The sequence below is a fragment of the Aplysia californica genome, unplaced genomic scaffold (genome assembly GCF_000002075.1).
Source record: "Aplysia californica isolate F4 #8 unplaced genomic scaffold, AplCal3.0 scaffold00006, whole genome shotgun sequence".
Taxonomy (NCBI): Eukaryota; Metazoa; Mollusca; class Gastropoda; order Aplysiida; family Aplysiidae; genus Aplysia; species Aplysia californica.
In genome coordinates, this window is record NW_004797276.1 from 2,949,239 (window position 1) to 2,970,742 (window position 21,504).

Sequence of the window (21,504 nt, forward strand, 5' to 3'; positions counted from 1 at the left end):
GGCAATGCAGGAAATGGCGGGTACAAGCGAAGAAGGCGTTGACCATGAAAGCTAATATCACTGCGCAAGGTCGTAAACAACCAAACATCACTTTATCAATTAAGAGTCAGAACCAGCTTCAGGAAACATGTCAATGAGAACAATGTGACTGAATGAAATAAATTATAAGTTACTTAAGAAGTTAAACATATTTTCTGGCCCAAGTACCAAAAGAAGTTCTGAAACTGTTTAATATTGCGGATGATGATTAAAGGGGTCTTCTTCGGCCAAGTAGATTGCATCAGAAATTTTGACACAGTGCCAAATGATTACAGCTTCCGGTATACTATTTATAGCATAGTGACGAGGGCTGAGAGCAGAGGAGTAGTGATGGGCCGATACCACAATTTAGGTATCGATAATACCTAGTACTTTTTGAAGGTATCGATACCGATACCTCGATACCTAATGCTATTAGTAACATCAATGATAGTACATAACAAGATGGGCCACTTCTCTCTTTGAGCCAATTAAAAAAGTGTCCTCAAAATTTGGTGGCGCCCTCTTCACAAAAGCGCACTCTTTGCGAACAGAGTTACCCTACTTGAGTTTTTAAAAATCAAAGTGAAACTAGCAAGTTTTGGGATAAATTTCGGAAGAACGCTTTTTTAAAATGGTTACGCTGACAAAAAACCTCTTCCGGAGGAAAGGGTGATGGTTTTCTTCGTTTAATTTGACTTAAGAATGAAAGGCGAGAGGTCATTAAAATTTAAAAAATAATAAAACTCCGCACTGAACGTACCCGAACTGCTGATGAACAGCAGTCGATCTGCGCCACAGAATTCTACACTAAGTGTAGAATTCTGTGATCTGCGCACGCAAGGAGGTGCTATTCCTATTCTTCTTCTGGAAAAACGAAAGAGAGCTTCAAAACAGACTGCAGCGCCATCTGAAGCAAAGAGCATACTTCCTGCGGACACTTTTTTGGCTGAGTGGCCCATCTTGTTATGAACTATCATTGGTAACATACGCCGGGGGTAATAAGTAAAGACAAAAATACAAGTATACTTTTCCAAGTATTTAGGTAATCGTGTCTAGACAAGTTGTGACTATTTTGCTGAGACTCAAACAATAATTATTTGTAAAAGAGAGAGAGAGAGAGAGAGAGAGAGAGAGAGAGAGAGAGAGAGAGAGAGAGAGAGAGAGAGAGAGAGAGAGATAAATACCCAAATATGAGAATTTAAAAAAAAGTGAAGTATGTGAGGAAAGTCAACTTTGCAGAAAATGTTAATATTGTAAAATAAAAACACAAGCGTTCTAAAAAGGCAATTAAATATACCAGATTTTTAGCAACTTTAAATTAAACCAATGAGGATAAATCAGGGTTGTCAGTGAGGATTTTGCAAAATCACTAGATAGATTTCTTGAAAAACTTCTCTCTTTTTGTTAAAAAATCACTAGATTCATTTAAAACGCTTCCCCCCTATGAAAACTTATCAGTTTTGATAAACAAAAAATTCTCAAGGCCCAAGTCACTTGCTTTGACAGCCCTGGGATAAATAACACATAGGTATCGATGTTTAGAGCAGGTATCAGTACCGATACCGATAGGTATCTAGGTATCTAGTATATAGTATCGATACCTGCCCATCACTACTGAGGAGAGGGCCAGAGGGCATTGTTATGTGAATGAGTGTTTTGTGCGTCTTTGGTAACGAGACCTCTTTGGTAAAAGCACAGAGCTAAAATTAGCAGCGTAGGACGACAGACCTAGATCTAGATCTAGACCTACAATTTTTTTAAACCCTTTTTGACGGAGGGCTCCTTGGCTTAATAAAATGCAAAGTCTCAACAGATAGATCTAGCAGATACATCGTGTACACCGGTTTTCGCTAAAAACTTTCCTCACACACAGGGGAATCTTGGAATCTTGAGTTTTTTACTTTGTGGGTGGTTGGCCAATGGGTGCTCTGGACTGACTCTTGTGACTGGTGTGGTTTGCTCCTTAAAGTCCTTATCTTTCTTAACAAACATTTTTCGTCGTTGTCTCCTTCTTTTGTGTTTTTTACTCTCTTGAACCACCTCCAATCTTCGGCACTAATATTATACGACCTTATTGTATTTCAAGAGCCGTAAAACCCTAACCCTAACCCTAACCCTAATTTTCTACCCCTATGCCTGTACACTTCTTAAAACTCAGATAATAGACAAAACTAATTGCAATCTGCACACACATACAAACACACCTCTATACACATATTCACAAACACCGAGAACACAACATCTACACCAGACATTATGCACCTTGATCTACTCACACAGACACTTACACACCAACAAGCACATAAACAGAATTAATCCCATGTGGGAACCCCATTGCAGACACTGTGACTACTACGAGGAGACCGTTGAACATCTCCTTCACTGCCCAAACCTGGCATTTCTTCGACGCAGGCTCCTACACACACCTACAGACTTACAAAGCCTCCTCTACTCTGGCGTTGACCAGATGACAAGGAAGGACATGTAGTTACTTGAGGGAGGCCTTGCGCTGCCAAGAGCGAAATGCTCGCAGCTAAAGGGATTTGAAAACAACAACAACTCATACAGTTTACACTTTTAAAGGAATCAATCACATTTACTGTCATAAATAACACACACTTGGTCTTAAATTACTAACAGCTCAAGCAAGAAAACTCACTGCAACCTGTTAACTATTTTCATGACATTCATACAAGCAAGGCAATGGAATGACACAAAAGAAACAGATTACTTGTTTGAAAAGAAATGATTTAATTCAAGTTTTGCTAATATCATAATCACTCAATATAAAGTTACAACACAGTGGAGTAAGGCGCCTGTCAATTTTTAGGCATATATGGAGCTACTGGTAGCGCCTTAAAACATGTACATTTGTCTAGCTTTCCAAGAAAATTACCCTATATTTTTAAATGGACATAAAAGGTGTCGAGACAAAAAATAACAATTCGATAAAAATTGCCAAACGGGAAGAAAAATGCTGTTTTCTTCGTTTCCATTATTTTGAGAGCATCTGATTTAGCCACGATGCCTCACACATATTATATACACTATATCATAATCAATCCATACACAATTAAAAAGCAAATATTTTTGTACATCTTGTAAAGCAGGAAATAGATCCAAGCATTTTCTTGCAACAGCAAAAAGTAATGTGAACTCTAGCACTAACATAGCGTGTATATTACATATTTTCAGGCTTCTAATTTTTCTTATACATGTTCTTCTTTCACTGAACTGTTAGTTTTAAAGCGGTCTAGTGACATAACACAGCCTCGCCTTACTCCTCTTTTAATCTTATAATATATTTATATATATATTCGCAGTTCTCTTGCTCAATTTATACGGTACTGCAGAAACCCGGATCTCGGTACCCTTGCATCTATGCATAGCCTACTCAAAATGTTAAATAGATCATCACGTCTAACTTTATCCAAAAGGCTTTCACTTTTAGTAATCAATGAAATGAAGCATAGGTCTTTCTGTGCTTCAATACATGATCTCTACATTAATACTTTAATGGCGAATATAAGAGCATTTCAGGTATCCTTGTCAGGAACAAAGCCGACCTATGTTTTAGATATCTTCTGACTTAAACGTTTCCTCATATTTTTCACAGTGAAAATGGTTGTAAAATGCCACTAATTAGGCTAATCGTCATATATAATATGATGATATAACAATTAGCCTAATTAGTCGCATTTTAAACAGCATCTCACATTCTATGGCACCTGGTGACTTAGGCAAAGCTATAAAGACTGACATACCATCTGGGATCTTACCACAGTCTGAAAATGAAATTACGAATACAGTACCAAAGAAAAAAGTTTCCACAGAAATGAAACAAGCATGAAATCATGATGAGCTGCATGAGCAATTTAATATCTAATACAGTTAAGTATTGGAATGATGAGAAGTATTTTTTCTATAATGTATGAATTTAATAAGAAACAGAGCCTCTATAATTATGTACTTTGTACTCCTATTATCTATCCCCGTCGTTTTATGCAAGAAAAATTCTGAAATTATGCAAACTGAGCCCAAAAATGATTTGTTAATTTTAACAAAGAATTATAAATAATCAGAAATTATGCAAAAAATTATCAAATGCTAAATTATGCGGGGTGCATAAAACCACGGGGACAGTATTATGTACAATTCATGGCCACATAAAAAAGTTTAACATAAAATTAATCATCGTAATTGAAGACAACACATTAAAGTCATGTAAATGAAATACCAAGCGAAATAGAACACTAAAAGTGCTGACCAAATTAAATCGTTCATATTTTTAAAAACACGTAAGGGTGTTTTTATGCCTCCATCGACACAATTTAGATTCAATAGGAGGCGGCCTTGACCCCGCCCGTCCACAGCACTCTGGGCTGATAGGGATACAACATCGTAAGAGAAAGACCGACATACTCGATTACATAAATTATTGAGTCTTCTGCAAGCGACAGCGGAGCTCTTAGGGACTGGACTGTTCACAAAAAACGTCAGCTAAAATTTGACCAAAAATGACCCCCACGAAAACTTCCCAGGAACCCCCACCGTTGACGTCAACCAAATTGTACATGTACATTTAGAGAGAACCTGTACAGGATACAGTTTTGTATTTACACTTTTGAGTTTGATCTTTATTTTGAATTTTAAAAATTAAAACTATGGCGATGACAACTTTGTAAGAACCCCCCCCCCACCCACCCACCCCCAATGTCCCAACGTTTGTCAACTCTTTACTGACCCCCCCCCCCGAGCTGACGCCATTTGTGAATGATCCCTTACTGCTACACCACAGAGGCCAGTCCGGATCCCTTTGAACCTCGGAAACATGTCGGCAAGAGAAGAAGAAAATCCTACAGAGAATTTCATAAAGAACAGAAACACTGAAGTGATTTCACAGACATTGAAAATTCTAAACAGCTCAAAAGCAACTGGCTGGACTACATTAACATTGACAGGAACCCTTTGTCATACAACTATTTACAGCAATTTCTTTAAAAAAACAAAACAACCAACATAATCACAAATATTTATAGTAATTTCTTTAAAAAAACAAACAACAACATAACTAGATCGAAAAGTCCACAACCACTAGCAATTATTATTCATAATATCTCCAAAACAGGAACAAAGTCTGAATTGAATAAAAGCAAGAGAGCAAAGGATTATCATTACTCAATAGATTCCTCAGGCTCAATCATGTTCTTATGAATACTCATGAAAGCAAACTTCGTACACATTTTAATTGAAAAGTTTGACAAGTGAGTGGTTGCTTCTACAAAGTGATGCAAATGTCTGAGCTACCAGATATATATATATATATATGAAACATGTATTACAACAGCAAAGTAGTCAGGAAATTTTTCAATCATTTATTAAACTTGTGTCCTGAAACCAGAGTGTGAACATAATTTAAATCTCGGTTAATGAAGCAAAAGTGGAATCAGGTGCTCTTCAATTTTTGGGCATATGGAGTTAATGACATCATCTTAAAGCAAGTTCATTAGTCTTGCTTAAGATGAATTTTTTCTCTCCACATTTTATCAATATAAGTCGAGATATTTGCATCTAAAGGCTATAGGGGTCGCTTGGTAGCAGAGGGAAAATTAGTGAGAAAACGGCAGCCAAAGTTTGGGGACGTCCAAAGCTTCAGAGTCTTCGGAAACTGTAGATTATCTTTTGTGCCTTTAAAGAAAAAAACGGTAGAAATTGCTGAAAGGGCCAGAAAATATGCTGTTTCTTCAATTTCAATATTTTGATGAGCTCCTGATTTCACCACGATGCCTCAAATATTTCATCAGTGTCAGACCATTCGTGGTTGTAATTATTACAATCAGTGATACAAAATCATGTAAAAAAAGAACACTCTTCACAAAATCGTGAGCAATTCTGGTAGATAAGAAGTAGCTACCTCATTTCCACTGTTCTGATTATCAGTGTTTCCCCACATGCATGATTAATCTGACATCAACAAATATAATACATTTATTTCCTTTTATTTTCTACGGAAAAATAAAAGTTTCTGTCTTTAACAAACATACATTAAGATTCATGGACAGTAAAACTTTACCATGACAAGCAGTTCAACAAACTACAAAAAAAAAAGAAAAAGGTAAACACATTTATATAACGGTAAATGTTTCAAGTCCCCAATAACAGAACTAAGATCATTTCGGAAGCAGGCTGCTTTGACCCTGTCTGTCAGGACCAGCTTGAATTGAGAGGGGAAGAATACCCCAGGGGAAGACGGAGACACACGACACAAATTCTCCTCACTGAATAGAACTCACACCTCATCCGACACAAAATCTCCTCACTGAGTAGAACTCACACCTCACCCGACACAAATTCTCTTCACTCAGTAGAACTCACACCTCACCCGACACAAATTCTCTTCACTCAGTAGAACTCACACCTCACCCGACACAAATTCTCCTCACTGAGTAGAACTCACACCTCACCCGACACAAATTCTCCTCATTGAGTAGAACTCACAGCTCCCATGTGTGACAGTCAAGTGCCAAACTGCTACAACAGACTCCTGTTGCAACAAACTGAATTCATGATCATATTATCAGTTAACGAAAAAAAACCCAACCCCAACTGACTGTAAATGATTTAACAACTGACTGTAAATGATTTAACAACTGACTGTAAATGTTTTTGTTTTACTTTCCCACTGACAAAACCTAGATCATTATAATATAGGGGTCCATACAACATCCAGCAAATGGTGAAAATGATGAAATGGTAGGTCAACTTAAACGCACCTATCAACACAACTAGCTTATCAAGATCTCGAGTATAACATCCATCTCAAAAAGGACCGAGCCAAATAGGACCGAGCCAAATGGGACATTCGTGTAAAGTGCCCCTCTCAAGGACACAACGTCGGACCAAGTTGAGGCTCAAACTCCTGAATCCACAATCTCACGATTATGAATCTGGTTCCAGCAGATGGGCTGGAAGACACTTTCATAAACACAGTCGTCATGTCAGCTGGGACCATAACATGTATGGAAATTATTTTTTTTTAATGTAGGTGTTTTTACAGCTCAATCGAGACAATTTCGATAATTTAACAGGCTGGCTTCATCCCTGCCTGTCACAGCCAACTTGGGTGCAGAGGGATACAACATCACGGCAGAAATACTGAAACAATCAATGAAAATTCTCCCCTCTTGGGATCCTGCATGCAACAGCAGAGCATGTAACTTGTAACGGCTACACAAAGACACTGGGTAACATGTACGGAATGTGCTTCAGAATACGCTGCAGTGTAGAAATAGTTCGGGTAAACTCATGCTCCTATTCTGTAGTGAAGAGACTTCCTATGTATAGGAACGGAGATTGAGGTCACAGCAGCAGTTAGGTTAGCAGCATAGATTTCAGGCATGCATTCACTGCACCAGACGGGCAAGGCATCTCACATCTTTTAGTTCAGTTTTAGTAAGATTTTTAAGATAGGCTACTTGCAACACAAGTAAAATCTATAAGAGGTGTTACTAAAGAGTAACATACAAAGAAAAGATGAGGTGAAATTTCAGGATGATAGACGTAGGATGAGAAAAAAAGAATAAATCGTACCAGAGCACCTGCCAACCAACAAACAAGTTCTAGAGAGAGTGGACGGAGTGCAATTGACCTCCACAGCTCTAAATGGCAATGCGTGAGTCTATGCTAGCCATGTTGCGTGTGAAAGGCAAAGAAAGGGCAGACCACCTCTCTCACTGAAGGCTGTTAAATCAGTCTGCGGGGTTTTATGCACCCCGCATAATTTGATCATTTTTTGCATAATTTCTTATTATTTTCCTTTATCATTCTTTGTTAAAATTAACAGAATCGAATAATTTCACATTTTTGGGCTCAGTTTGCATAGTTTCCTAATTTTTCATGAATAAAACGACGGGGACAGTTTAATTAAAGGCCGTTTTGTGAAGGTTGAGCTAGGCTACAGGTTCCAAAAGTGTTCACCAACCATTTACGGAGTAAGAACAGACCATAGGTTACAAGAAAGGGGAAAGAAGTAACATGTTCTCTAAAGGATGACAATAACCGGTCAAAACAGAACGTATCATAAACTAATCACATGCCCAAATGGAAAACAGTTTCTACAAGCACGCCCTGGAGGCAGAGATGATGGTCTATAAAGTCATACTTTCCCATTACAGTCTGGACGGCCACAAATGGGCCGTTTTAGAAGGGAATCACGAGCAAATGAAAGAGCCTAGTGATTGATCATTGTTAGTGACAGTTCGTCAGATGTCTACACCGAAATAAGGGGCCTATTTTGGACCGACTTATATCCTTTTACTTCATTGTCTTTAGGGTGCCCATTTTAGATAGGCTCATCTCCTTTACCTTCATTGTCTTTTTGTAGAGATATCTGTTGAGGATTCATTTTCATCTCATTGGAATCAGTGACAGAATTATTTCTGCCCTCATTCTCTGCTGTTGATAAACTTCCTGTATCAGTTAAAGCTTCGCTTTGTTCAACACCAGAACTGGGAAAAACAGCAGTATCAGAACAGTCATCTTCAACAGGGCAAAGACGCTTCATGACCTCGATATAGTTCTCATCCTCTGTAACAAACTTCTGCTCTATCCCTAATAAAGTTTCCAGAAAAGCTGCCCTCAAATTCAGGTGCCTGTTTTTCTTTCTCCACTCCATAAGAGTTCCAGAACAAGCTGTAGTCATATCATAACCGGTATTTCTGTTAGCTTCTTTCAGCGACCTATGGCTATCAAAAGAAACACTATCATTTGGCAGCTGGTTCACAAACGAAAGCATTTTATCATCATCCATTAACTGTGTTAGCCTGTAAAACAACCGATAAAGAAGGTAAGATGGTTCACCGTCACCTTTGAGTTTATTTGTACTGATCTCCACAGAAACACTGACCAGTTTCCGGTTACACTTTGTCTCTGACAAGTCCAACAATTCTGGCTCATTAATAATGGACAAAGCTTCTGCTATCAGAGCCCTGTGATCGGATTCTTTATTATGCAATGCCCAGAGCCAAAAAGCATCAATGCCACAATTTAAGAAGTTCTTACCCTCAAGTTTGAGGTGCAACAGCTCTTGCTTACTGTCAAACTTCTTGCTGGGATCATCCAATATGTGAATAAAATTATGCAGCTTGTCTTCTAGCATGGGTGCTAAAGTAAAGCAGAATTGCTTTGAGATGTTTGAAGGCATATGGTCTGGAGAAGTTATGGGGTCGCTTATTGGTGGAGAAGTTACGCTACCATCAAAGTTAGATGATTCCTTCTCAGAGAAAGTATCACCATCATCGCAAGGATTCATCAGTGGAATTTCAGTAACAAATGTACTGGTTGTATCTGACACCACTGTCATCACTCTGTCAACCAAATCATTTTTTTCTTCAGGGTCTTCAGCATCAGAGATTTTCCTACGACAGAAAATGTCCTTGATTTTACCAATATAGCCCTTCCTTCTGAGGAAATATATAACTATCAATACTGCTGTTATAACGCACACAAAAGCCAAAACTACCACAGCCCAAACTGGGAAGCCTTCATGGCCTTCTCCAGGGAAGAAGAAAGTTGTAGTGGGGGCCTGTGTGCTTGCTGTGGTGTTGTCACTTGGCTTTGGGGTGGTTGTTCCTTCAGTTGTGACAGGAGCCTTGGTGGTAATGTCCGGCACGCACTCTTGCAATGTGAGAGAAACGTTGTGAACTTTGTAGCCTCTTTTACAGCCCCAAACAATATCTGAGGTGTCAGTACCATCCTTAATGATTTCCCAGTTACCATTCGTAGCCTTCTGTGTCCAGAATCTGCATGATGTGCCTTCGAAGAGATTTCTGGGTTGATAGTGCCTTCATGAATGAAAATAAAGCAAAAAAAGCTTAGTTCAGTTTTAGTGGGAGTTTTACAGCACTTGCAAAACAAATAGGTCATCGATAAAAGCTGAAGATTAGAGCTGTTACTGGAAATTAATATGCAAAGAAAAGGAGGAGAGATAAGGATGCTTGATAGGAAAGAAGGAGCAAGTCCCAACAGAGCACCCACCAACCATCCACGAAAGAGAAAACTAGGCATTTGATCTCAAACACTTAACTCAAACACTTAAGAACAGGAATAAGAAAGACTCGGTAAGAGCTCTCATTTCCCACAAGCCTGTGTGGACTAGGTATGAAATGAGGTATTTTTGTATATCAAAGGTGAGCACATACATACATCAAGACAAAAAATGAGTCTCAACATGTCATATATCTTTCTCATATTAGTCATATCTTGGTCCATTTATGTGGAACAGATTACGCATAGAACTAAGACAAACAAAAACACTTGATAGCTTCAAAACACATCTTAAGCATTTTCTGTTCCTATAGGCCTATCCTTCATTAGCTTTTAACGTTATTTTTTAATTAAAAAAAAATTATAGTTGTTCAGTGCCTATGTCTGAATGAAAATAGTCTGTGTGTGTGTGTGTGTGTGTGTGTGTGTGTGTGTGTGTGTTTGCGTGTGTGTGTGTGTATGTGTGTGTGTGCATAAATATATTATATTGCATGAGAAGAAAGGAAGTAGTAAGAAAGGTTTTGAAAAATGGGTATTCCAATGTAAAGCGTATTGAGCTACTTTTTAAAAAATGTGCTATATATAAACGTTATATATTATTATTATTTATTATTATATATATGTCATAGAGATTACCTGCAAACATACTAAAAGATCGAAAATACAGTCCAATTTATACCGTCACAGTCAGAGAACACACAGAACAAGCCTGAGTATCTGAGATTATGGTCAAACATTTCTTATTGATTCAAGAGTTCAACAGTTACTCTGTTCCAAGTAATTTTTTAGTTTTAGTAGAGGTTTTACGGTGCTCGCAACTGCATATAAGGTCATATGAGCACCACGGGGTAGATGCCAATAGAGAAGTCCTTACAGGGAATCAGACTTACTCTGCTCACCTCTCTAGCTTCAAAGCACAAAGTCTGCTTCGACTATCAAGGCATCCCGGAAATAGCAGGTCACAAGAGTGTGACAAATTACAAAAGAAGTAGAGGAAAAAATGAAGATAGTAAGGATGAGGAAAGAAGAAGCAGCAGTTCCTTGTTGCAGTTCAGGCACAGTTATGAGCATGACATTGATGAATCAGCCCATTTACAATTATAATTCTACTGTACAAAAGAACTCGAGATGTTAATGTGCCCCCCTTAGGGAATGGCCTAAAGGCACTTCAGCGATTAAGGCAACCAACTTACCTCCTCCTCTTTAAAAAAACCCCCAAAAACCTCCACAAACAAAACAAACAATTCGCAATCCAACATACTGTGATTACAGTTACAAAAAGTTCATATTAATATGGAAAAAAAAAGAAAAAGAAAGAAAGAACCAGAAACCTCTCTTGTATGAGAAATAAATTTCTGCCTGCATTTTTCAATTCCTGCTTGCATTTTTTGCCTCTCACTCTCAGTGAAGAATTTTTCGGCAGAAACAACTGTATTCTGTTTCATGCAAAAATCATTCTCATCCTTTACTGTGTCCTAATACTAATACTAATAGCTCAATACTTGAAACTTCCTTGTTGATTTTGTTTTAGTCTTTACAAGAGTTTTACGACACTCGCAACACAAACAGATTATAATAAGTGCCAAAGATTAGAGGTATCACTTGATAGTAACAATACAAAGAAAAGAATTAAGGAGGAGAGATAAGGACAATTATGTGTTACCATACAGTGGAATCAGGCTCTCGTCAATTTTTGGGAATGAAGAGTTATTGTTGTCATCTTAAAGCTTGTTTATTTGTCTTGTTTTCGATTAAACAAATATCCCTTTATCTTGAATACAGGTCAAGATATAGGCGAATGAAGGAGGTGGGGGTCGTCTGGTTTCATAGGTAAAATTAGTGAGAAAATGGACGCCAAAGATTAGTTATTTCCTTAGCTTGAGAGTCTGTGGAAAGTGAAAATAAAATTTTTTTGTGCCTTTAATCAACGTTTTTTCAGTAAAATCCACACAGAAATCATACCTGCCAACATTGCCTGGACCAAAATCTGTAGTTGACACAAATTTTTGTCCAAAATTAATTGGGGATCCGTATCAATATTTTGACCCACATATACATGAGCATGTTTGCGACTTTTAAAAAAATGGGAAAATGACAAAGAACAAAAAATAAATATTAGAAATATGACAATGAAAAATTAATTTTTTTCCCAGCTTAAATGGAAGATGAGTAAATTCTAAGAACTGTGGTTTTTAAATTTTAAAAATCCATTCATAATATAGAGAAGTTATTGGGATTTGTTGTTTCAAAATTTAGGGGGACTTTCATATATAGGAAAATATGCCAAAAAAACAGAACGTTTCTTGAACTGTGGCCGATCACCCCTCTACACCTTAGCAAAGCAGTATCGGGAAAACCCGCAATGACATCATTGGTAACCCGTTTAGTTTTTGCAGTTTAACATTGAATCACACTCTGGTTTTAGGCAGTCAATCACATGCCGCCTTGCGATCACGCGCCTCTTGCATGCCGGCAACTCGCGTGTTGGGTCCCTGATCTAGTTTCCAGCTCTAGTGTTTTATCGATGGATGGGTGGTAATTTTAAATTGGTAACAAAAGTGGAGGCCTACTGCACACAAAGATCTGAAATTTTACAGCAATACAGAAGACATGGGGGGCACTTGTCGGTGGCTTATATCCCAAAATCTGTGGATCGGCAGTTTGACCAAAAAGTCGGTAATATACCGATTTTTTCTGTAGGGTTGGCAGGTATGAGAAATGTGCACTTAAACGGGCACGGAAGATGCTGAGCCCCCCCAAAAAAAATTGATAAAAATTCACAAATCAACGGAAAAATGCCGGTTTCTTAACTTTGATTACAGTGGAACTCTGATTCAACGAGAGGAGATGGATTCCCCGGTTCTTGTTTTTTCTTTGAAATCAATTAAAATAGCTCGGATTCAACGAGCACTTAAATCAGCAAGCTTGGATTCAACGAGGTCGCTTCCAGGGTGAATAGCCCCCGCAGACGTGGCTTCGCTCATTTTTCTCAGACAAAGAACTTTGTCTATTCCCAGAAAGCATCCATTGCAGCTGCACCTGCATCGTGAACAATTATTCACTTAGCCTATTGCAGGCGACCAATCAACGGCCTTCTTTCATATCAACACTAGCGTTGTTGGCATGCGTGTGTCTTTTTCCCCCCGGCAACTGATCATTATTACAATGATAAAAAAGCTAGTCTTGACGTAGATCTACGTAATGAATAATAAATTGTGAGCTTGTCTATGGAATCAAAAGTTGCCATATGCTTGGCTCTACACAGCTACACAACTTTTTGGCAAACAATCGAGATGAAACAGGCGTGTGTTTGAACGAATCAGTCTTTTTTTTTTTGCACAGCTCATAATATGCAGGCAATTCAGGCACCACTTGTTACCTCTCTTTGTACAATACTTGCTCAGGGCCTGTAATTATTTGCACAAAACCTCATGTTTGCTAAAACGAATACTCGGATTCCACGAGATTGTAGGTCAGGCCCAGCCACCTCGTTGAATCCGAGTTTCGCTGTATTTCATCAGGCTGCCTCACCACTCACATATAGATGTCTGACAGGAAAGGAGAAAACCACACCAGAGCACCCGCCAACCACCCACAACTTACTTGTCAGGGCATGGCATGCAGCTTGATTTGGACACAAAAAATCCTTTGTTACAGTACAAAGGACGGGAGTCATCCATGACCACTGCCACTGCTGTAAGGGATAGTTCAATCTGTAGGATTAACAGATGATGTCATATTAAATCATTTTTTTTAGTAAAGGGTTTTACGGCGCTCAAATCAACAGAGAAGTCTCTACAGGGAATCAGACTTACTCTGCTCACCTCTCTAGCACAAAGTCTGCTTCGACTATCAAGGCACCCTGGAAATAGCGGGTCACAAGAATGTGACAAACATACAAAAGAAATAAAGGAAAATGACAATTGTAAGGATTAAGAAAGAAAAAGCAGCAGTTCCCTGTTGCAGATCAGGCACAGTTATGAGCATGAAATGATGAATCAGCCCATTTACAATTCTACTGTGCTTGAACGAGAAATGTCCCCCCTTTGGGAATGGCCTAAAGACACTAAAGTCAGTGGCACTGCCCCGGGGGGCATATTAAATCAACGGGGAGAAAAAAAGGGACAAAAACAGTAGATTAACCCTATGAACCCTAGATCTTGAAATTTTTCATCTCTATCTCTGGACATTTTTCACAAATTTCATCAAAGTTCACAGCGTTTTGGGGGCACATACACAAAAAGACTGAGGGGGAGAACATGGAGAAATAAACACATCTGTTCACTCCCTTGTTTACCTGATTCCAAGGTGGAAATGTTGTAAGGCGATGAACAAGAAACAAAAAGAGTACTTTTGACGGACTATACAACTTACAACTCAGGGTAGTCTGTGCCCCGGTCTTACAGTATACAGCAAAATATTGCCCAGGCTGGTTTACCGGCCCAACAGGTTCAAAGGGTTCATTATAAATGCATTTTACAAATGTGCACCGATTAATTATCTCAATTTAACCCAAATTAGACTGGGCATTTATACATCAGTGCCCCCCCCCCCATCCCTTTGACTGGGGTGCCCCCACCACCCCCCCCCACCCCCAATCCCCTTGACTGGTCAGGCTAAGGTAAGAAAACAACTAGCTCCGGCCCATGCCAGGGGTCCTATAACTAGCCGGTAATGGGTAAACCGTTATGTAGTGTCTAGAGAAGACAGAGCACAATTTGTGTGTCACTGGTGACAGTACTCACGTTGATAGCACAAACAATATATCGAGGGCCACCAGTAAACTATGGTAAGTTGTGTTTTTCAAATTTTACAGCAGAGACAAAAATTGGACTTTCTTGAAGCAGTTTGGGTGGATAAACTTCATTTTCATAAGGAAGCCTAATGTCTGTCATGGCATTTGTAGGCTCCCATATGAAAATAAAGTTTATCCACTTAAAACGCTTTTAAAAAATCCTTTGGGGGGGGGGGGGGTCATCCCACTACAAACTGTGCACCATGTACGGTTGCTTCGGTCGTGCCAGAGCAAAAATTGTTGTTAGCTGGGATGGAAAGAATCTCTGTTTGTAGAAGATTGCACTTTCTTGTGAGATAGGCGGGTAGATAACCCGCTGAAGGTTAAAACTGGCACACAGAAAAGTTGCATCCTCTTGAGCTTACTTTTTGTATTGGGCTTTGATTTCTCTAACCTTTTGTTTTTCCTGTATGTGATTGTCATATTGAGCTTTCACAGCTTGACGTGAAGACTCATCTCCTTTAAGGTAGGTGACACATAGGGAACACTGGTCTTTTCTGGGGTCCGTGGAAGGATAATTCTTCTCCTTAAACACGCTCTTGTAAAAGACAAAGCTTGGTGGCTCTGGCTTTGGTTTCCACTCTTCTAAGGACATATCGTACATTATTCTCTTTGTCAAGTCTGGACAGAGATATTCTCTCGAAGACGATGCTCTAAAGAAGTGTGACTCAATCCTCGGGAACCTGTTGAAGAGATCAGCCATCGCTTTTCTTATCTTTTCATTTCGTAGAATCGCAGCCTTTGATTGAACTCCACCTCTCTTTTCTCCTTCAATCGTCCCTGACGAAGTGACTTTGTTCAAAGCAGTACGCGTGAACTGCTCTGATATCCCAAGACTGTTGAGAAAAAGCACTTTACAAACTACTTGAACACTTTTGAAATCAACAGTCAGAAAGTATTGCTTGGTTTGATGCCTCAAGACGTCTGCACATTGCTTTCTCTTTTCTTGGGTACGCATTTGATGTGTCTGACTAGATATTCTCTTTGAAGACTGAGGTTCCCAAATGCGTGGTATGTGTCGAAGATAGCGTGCCTCTGTTCATCACTGATGGATGAGCATTGCCGTTTACACAGGGCAGTATCTGTTGATTTGCATCTTTGTTTCATCTGCCTTCCTCTGACTTTCTTTTTCATTGCAATGCTCGTATATTCTTGTCCCTGATTTCGTTTTCGCAAGGCCTCTTTCTGGTTGTTCAACCTAGGCACTTTCTCTCGTGAGACCTCTCTTTCACTGCCTTCTACTGTGTAATCTTCAGGCAGGCGTTCTGCTGCTGCAAGATTATTTTGATTCACATTTTCTTTAGCTTCTCCGATGCTGCCATCTCATTAATGACAGTCTCTTGTGTTCTTAGAATCTCAATCCTTCTCCTCTTCTTCTTTGTGCAATGTCCGTGCTGATGACGTGAAGAGACATCCTGTTGGAAATTATCAAAACAAAGCAAAATCTCACATTCAGGACATGCTGCCCACACAGTCTGCTTTACACCCTCTCACCTCACACTGACTTGGGCTATACTCTGGATCTCTGTCTGAGTCATAATCATGTTCTGACACATCGTCGAAGCTTATTTCATTGTTACTGCCGGCCACATCTCCCCGAATATCATCAACGCATGGATCCAAAACAATCATTTCTTCTTCCTCACAGGTACCAATACCTTCAGCGTCCTGATTTTGCATTTCAAAATCGACCTCGCCGATCCCCCTAGCTCCTTCATTAGAAATGTCTTTGTCATTTACTTTCCCTTTCAGAGCAGATAGGGGTATGTCATAATCAGAATCACTGTCTGAAATTGCGACGTAGGCTTATTTTCCAAATGTTTCCTGAAACGACACAGATCTAAACAACTCGCAACACATGCTCCAAGCTTATAATATATTGATAATATGTCGCTACGGTGTAATGATTAGGCTCTTTCTTTGCCTATCATGCGGAAGACCCGAGTTCAATCCCACTTGTGGACAATCTGCGTTTTTCTTCTGCTGGGATTTTTTCCCCCTCTCAGCCTGGGTTGGCCCTGACGGTCAGGGTCGAAGTAGCCCGTCTCTTAAATGACCGTACAGTGTTGCAGGGGACGTAAAACTGGTAACCAAACCAAACCAATTATCTTTGTGCGCCCATTTGTATGTTTGTTTGTCTGTGTGCATTCATACACGTGATGGGAGGGGACAGATAGGCAGACACAGACAAGACAAACAGATGAACGGATGCCAACCGGAAGGATGGATGAATAAATAGATGAAGAGCCAGAGAAAGAAATAGGGAACAGAGAAAGGAGGAGAGACAGAAGGAGCCATAGAAGAGGGGAGCAGAGGGAAGAAAATCATATAGGCTTTGGGGGTTCAGTTTCTTTTACAGCTTTAAAAGTAAAGACATCGTCAAATTGTAGCAGTAAGGGGTAAATTAGTTATAGAGGCGCTAACCTTCGGCTGCTTTAGCCTCTTATTGTTTCTTTGTTATTGTTTTTTTTTACCTAAGCAGGCTTAAGCTTTCTTTAGGGTTGTTTTTGCGTGGTGCGTAAGAAATTGAACCCCAGTCAAGATCGAGCTCAAGCCCTTCACTGTCTGTGTATCGAAAAGACCCGTTTAGCCAGCATTCCATGTGAATCAGCTGTCTGACTTCTAGATTAAAAAAAAAACAACAACTAGATCTAGATCTAAATTGCTACCAAATGGCATCACACATTATCAAGGGCTAAATTAGGTCTTAACTGCACTTAGACTACAGATCTAGCTAGACTAGGCCTACAAGCTGCCAAATTCAAACGAAGACACGCGTGCATTTGCCTGTTGCACTTTGAGGGTGTTTTCACTTGTCTTACGCTACTTTGTGAAATGAGAGTGGCAAACGAAACAAAAAAATTACAGAAACCATGTACTAGCATATCGTCCCTTATGCTACTACGCGTTTTCGCAAACAAGAAACTTTTCCATTACGCCAGTAGGTGTATCTGTAATATGTCGGTGACTAAAGCTCGCATCGATTCCCTGATTTGAGAGAACATTCATATGGTTATTTGTAATCAATCGAGCAGTGTTCTCACTCGATTTTGGCCAAAATGTTAGATACGCTAGTACGTGATTTCACCGACGAATTATGCACAAAGAAAGAGGCACCTGAATGAAAAGCATTAAATATTAATTTTTCATTGAATCTGTCCACTTTAATTCATGTCTGCCTCATGGGGTTCATAAAACTGCTTAGGCGAAAACTTTACATTTTTGTAACTTAAGAAAAAACTAAATTAAAACAAGACTTCCTAAACAAAAGTCCATTCTTTACTCACTGGTATGTAATCAAAAGTGTGAAATATTTGTACAAATACAGTCCAACCTGCCATGATGGCCACCTGTATAATACGACCACCTGTACAAATGGCCACTTTCCATTCCTCCCCTTGCGGATTAGATTCTATAAATATATAGCTTCACTGTGTAAAACAGGCACCTGTCTAACTCGGCCGCTGCCACATTATTTTAACACATAACCCCTATCACACCAAAGAATAACACCTGTCTTAGATGGCCACCTCTCTCATCACCCAACGTTTTGTCATAAATAATGTACAGGCCCCTGACGTTGTGGATGAGCCGCCATCATAAACCAATCCCCTGTCATTGTTAATGTTGTTCGATAGTCCCTCCAACCAATTCTGTTGCTTACGTCCCTCCCACTATTGAATAATAGGTAGAAATAAAATTTTCAGCTGCTGACGAGGTAAGCTATTCCCAGTCCTCGGAGGATGGCAGATAAGATGACACCTAAATCTCGCAAATAACCCAAAAATCTGTAGAACGGAAACCGTTAGGAGAAAAAGAGTTCAAGTTTATTTGCAACGCCGCGTTCTGAATAGCTCCCGTGCTATTTAAAACGCCAGTACTAGATCTAGAATGTAGTAGCCATCATTTCTACGTTCTGCCTGAATTGTGGAAGCTTTCTCAGTTTTTTTATAAACCTCCTAGGATTTGACTCCTTTTTTTATGCCGTTGTCTTATTCCGATCAATATTGGGTGGATCTAGATCTAGATCTAGAAAAATTTAGATCTAGATTAGATCTAACAATTGTTTCTGACATTGTTTGCACAAAAAGTAGACGTCTTGTTCATCTCTCATAATCATAATCATCTGAGTCAGAGTTTGAGCAAGTTTAAGTCGAAAGACGCTTGGATAACAATAACAAAACTACAAAGCAACAAGATATAATTATGAGAACAATTTGTTGGTCAGTCGAGAAGAGGACAACAACAACAACAACAAAAAAACCGAAAAAAAAACCCCGTCCAGGACCGGGATCGAACCCACGTTAACAAAATAATGGTTTGACTTCAAGGCAGACGCACTGTCACTTTGGCCATCAGAACTTCCGATAACGATGTGCAGATTAAGGTTGATCATATTTTACACACAGCGACACGGCGTTTTTATATAAATTAGCACTGGCGCTAATCGCAACGCGGTGTTTTATTTAGCACTGGCGCTAATCGCAAAGCGGCGTTGCAAGTAGGCACTTCCTTTTCTCTAACCTTCGGAGAAATAGTCACTTCGTTTGGTTTTTTTTACTGGAGAGGCGAAAAATGTTTTTACATTACATCATGTATTATTATTCGTTCCCATGCGGTAGATTCTAGATCTAAGCCACCAAGGGCCTAATTTAGAAGGTGATTTTATCGGCCATTGAAGTAGTCACTAATCTCCCCCCCCCCCCCCAGTGAGAATTGCGAGACATGGAATATTCTCACCCGAGGTGAGAATAGGGAGACAAGGAATATTCTCACCCGGGGTGAGAATAGCGAGACATGTTATTTTATTCGTGAGAATTAAGGTGGCTTTATTACTTTACCTGGTGACGTCAGCTCGGCAAACAACTCAACATGAACAAGCCGTTCTGCCTTTACTTTGTTTGAAATACAGTAGTCTCCGCCTAAGATCCCGGTGCTCGGGAGCAAGGAAATGCGGGATCTTAGGCGAACCGGGATCTTAACCGACAAATCCAGGGAAGAATCTATGGTGACCCATGTTAAGGCTCACAATCGATAAAATGGTCTCCCTCCACTGTAAAATGAACTGTCGTGACCCCTTGGTGGGTTTATGGCGTATGGCGAGCAAAGAGTGGTTAACTTTGATGACCTATCACAGTGCACAGTGGCATGAGGCATGCCATTTTCACTTATTATCCTATCATGAGTCTCAAGATCTACTCTTCTTATCCAGTTGCCCCTCCCCTTTACCTGTCAAAAATTTATAGCTTTCCATCTCAGATCGAGTTCCCCCCAACCACCTTTGTCGTTACACACCATTAGATCTCTGCGTTGTGCCCACACCAATTAAAATTCAGTCTGTCTCGCAAATTCAGGAGTAGACACAACTTCTGCAATGGTCAGGGAAGAGTTCACAATTCAATGTGATCCCGCCTGGAGCGAACGTGTAGGCCCTATCCACCCAGTGAGTGATGTAAGTTTAGGGGAAGAGCTCAGAGGTGTGAGTGCGATGTTCGGGGAAAAAAAACGGGTCGGTCAGTTCACACCCCGGTGTGATCCCGTCGGGGCAAACATTGTATCGCTTCATCGAGTTTTAAAACGTGTATGTGATCACATTCACGATAGTGGCTGATCTTTAACGCGACGGACACTTAATTGATCTCAACTTTTCACTCTTGGTCTTGGTTGATCAGCTGTCCCGCCCGGGTTATTGTTCCGCAAATTATGATCTGAAATGCGGGATCTTAGCCGAATGTAGACATTCAGAGTGAATCAGAGCGGGATCTTAGGGGTGACTTTTGTATAGATCTAGTTAAAATTCTGTTTTCTTAAAACAGCGGGATCCTAAGCGAACCGGGATCGTAAGCGGTGGGATCTTAGGCGGAGACTACTGTAATATAAGTCATTAAGTGAGAGTCATTGGCATTATATCACTGACTACTGACTGACAAGATCAAGAATAGTGACTTACTTGTAGATTCTACTTCTTGTCGGCCTTAGAAGTGATTCCCCGTCATCCGATTTTTCGTCTGTTACCCCAGGCGGGCCTGGCCGCCATCTTGTATCGGTAGTAATCGGGCGGTGTTTCTACCTGTTCTGTTCGGTAACAGACGAAAAAGTGCCAAATTAAGAAAATGACAGGCAATGACAACCAAAGACATGCTTTAACTTTAGGGCATTCTTTGTCTGTGTGTTAAAAGTAGATCTAGGCCTAATCAAAAAGAGAACTGGTAGGCTATGCCAATTTAAGAATGTCAAAAAGGTCGTCATCAAAAAGCGTCATCAATAGAACAAACATGGCTCATTCATAATATTCACATGCTAACGACATGTCATGATCTAAATCTAGATCTTGATCTGCGGGAAGTTCCCTTGCCAGCTTGCCAACGACGATCATCTCTGGTTCTAAACGATTACTTTTCGATTTGCGTGCCCGAGAGATAGCCTTTCAAATTTAATTGCAAAACATCATATCGTGGTCAAATTCAGAGGGGCATGTCCCCCTGAAACACCCCATGTTTTTTTTTTTTTAAGACAGGGGCGCAACCCCCCTTGCCTTGAGAAAAACTAGTGAAATTTTACTGCTCATTTTGTAGGCTAGATTTAGATCCAGGCTGCTGATATTGAAAACTACTATTTAAATCAGTATCGATATTTCAGTAGCA

The 21,504-nt window shown here is 39.7% G+C and overlaps 1 protein-coding gene across 2 annotated transcripts; it reads right to left on the bottom strand.

The window, feature by feature from the left end:
- Positions 1–7,050: 7,050 nt before the first annotated feature.
- Positions 7,051–20,860, bottom strand: LOC101851089. Of its 2 annotated transcripts, XM_013081230.2 has the most exons (3): positions 20,811–20,860; positions 13,669–13,778; positions 7,051–9,863 (listed from the first exon to the last, which is right to left on the bottom strand). In XM_013081230.2, exons 2-3 carry the CDS (start codon positions 13,743–13,745, stop codon positions 8,363–8,365), a joined length of 1,578 nt encoding a protein of 525 aa, XP_012936684.1. In that variant the 5' UTR covers positions 13,746–13,778; positions 20,811–20,860; the 3' UTR covers positions 7,051–8,362. The 2 variants fall into 2 exon arrangements, with proteins under 2 accessions (XP_012936684.1, XP_012936690.1); XM_013081236.2 differs by lacking the exon at positions 20,811–20,860 and having other exon boundaries at positions 13,669–13,865.
- Positions 20,861–21,504: the final 644 nt, after the last annotated feature.

Excerpts from the sequence above, each read along its gene's own strand:
- LOC101851089 (XM_013081230.2), bottom strand. The coding sequence starts at position 13,745 with ATGGATGACTCCCGTCCTTTGTACTGTAACAAAGGATTTTTTGTGTCC. Across the intron at positions 9,864-13,668 it reads TGCATGCCATGCCCTGACAA|GCACTATCAACCCAGAAATC; the intron begins GTAAGTTGTGGG and ends TCATTCATGAAG.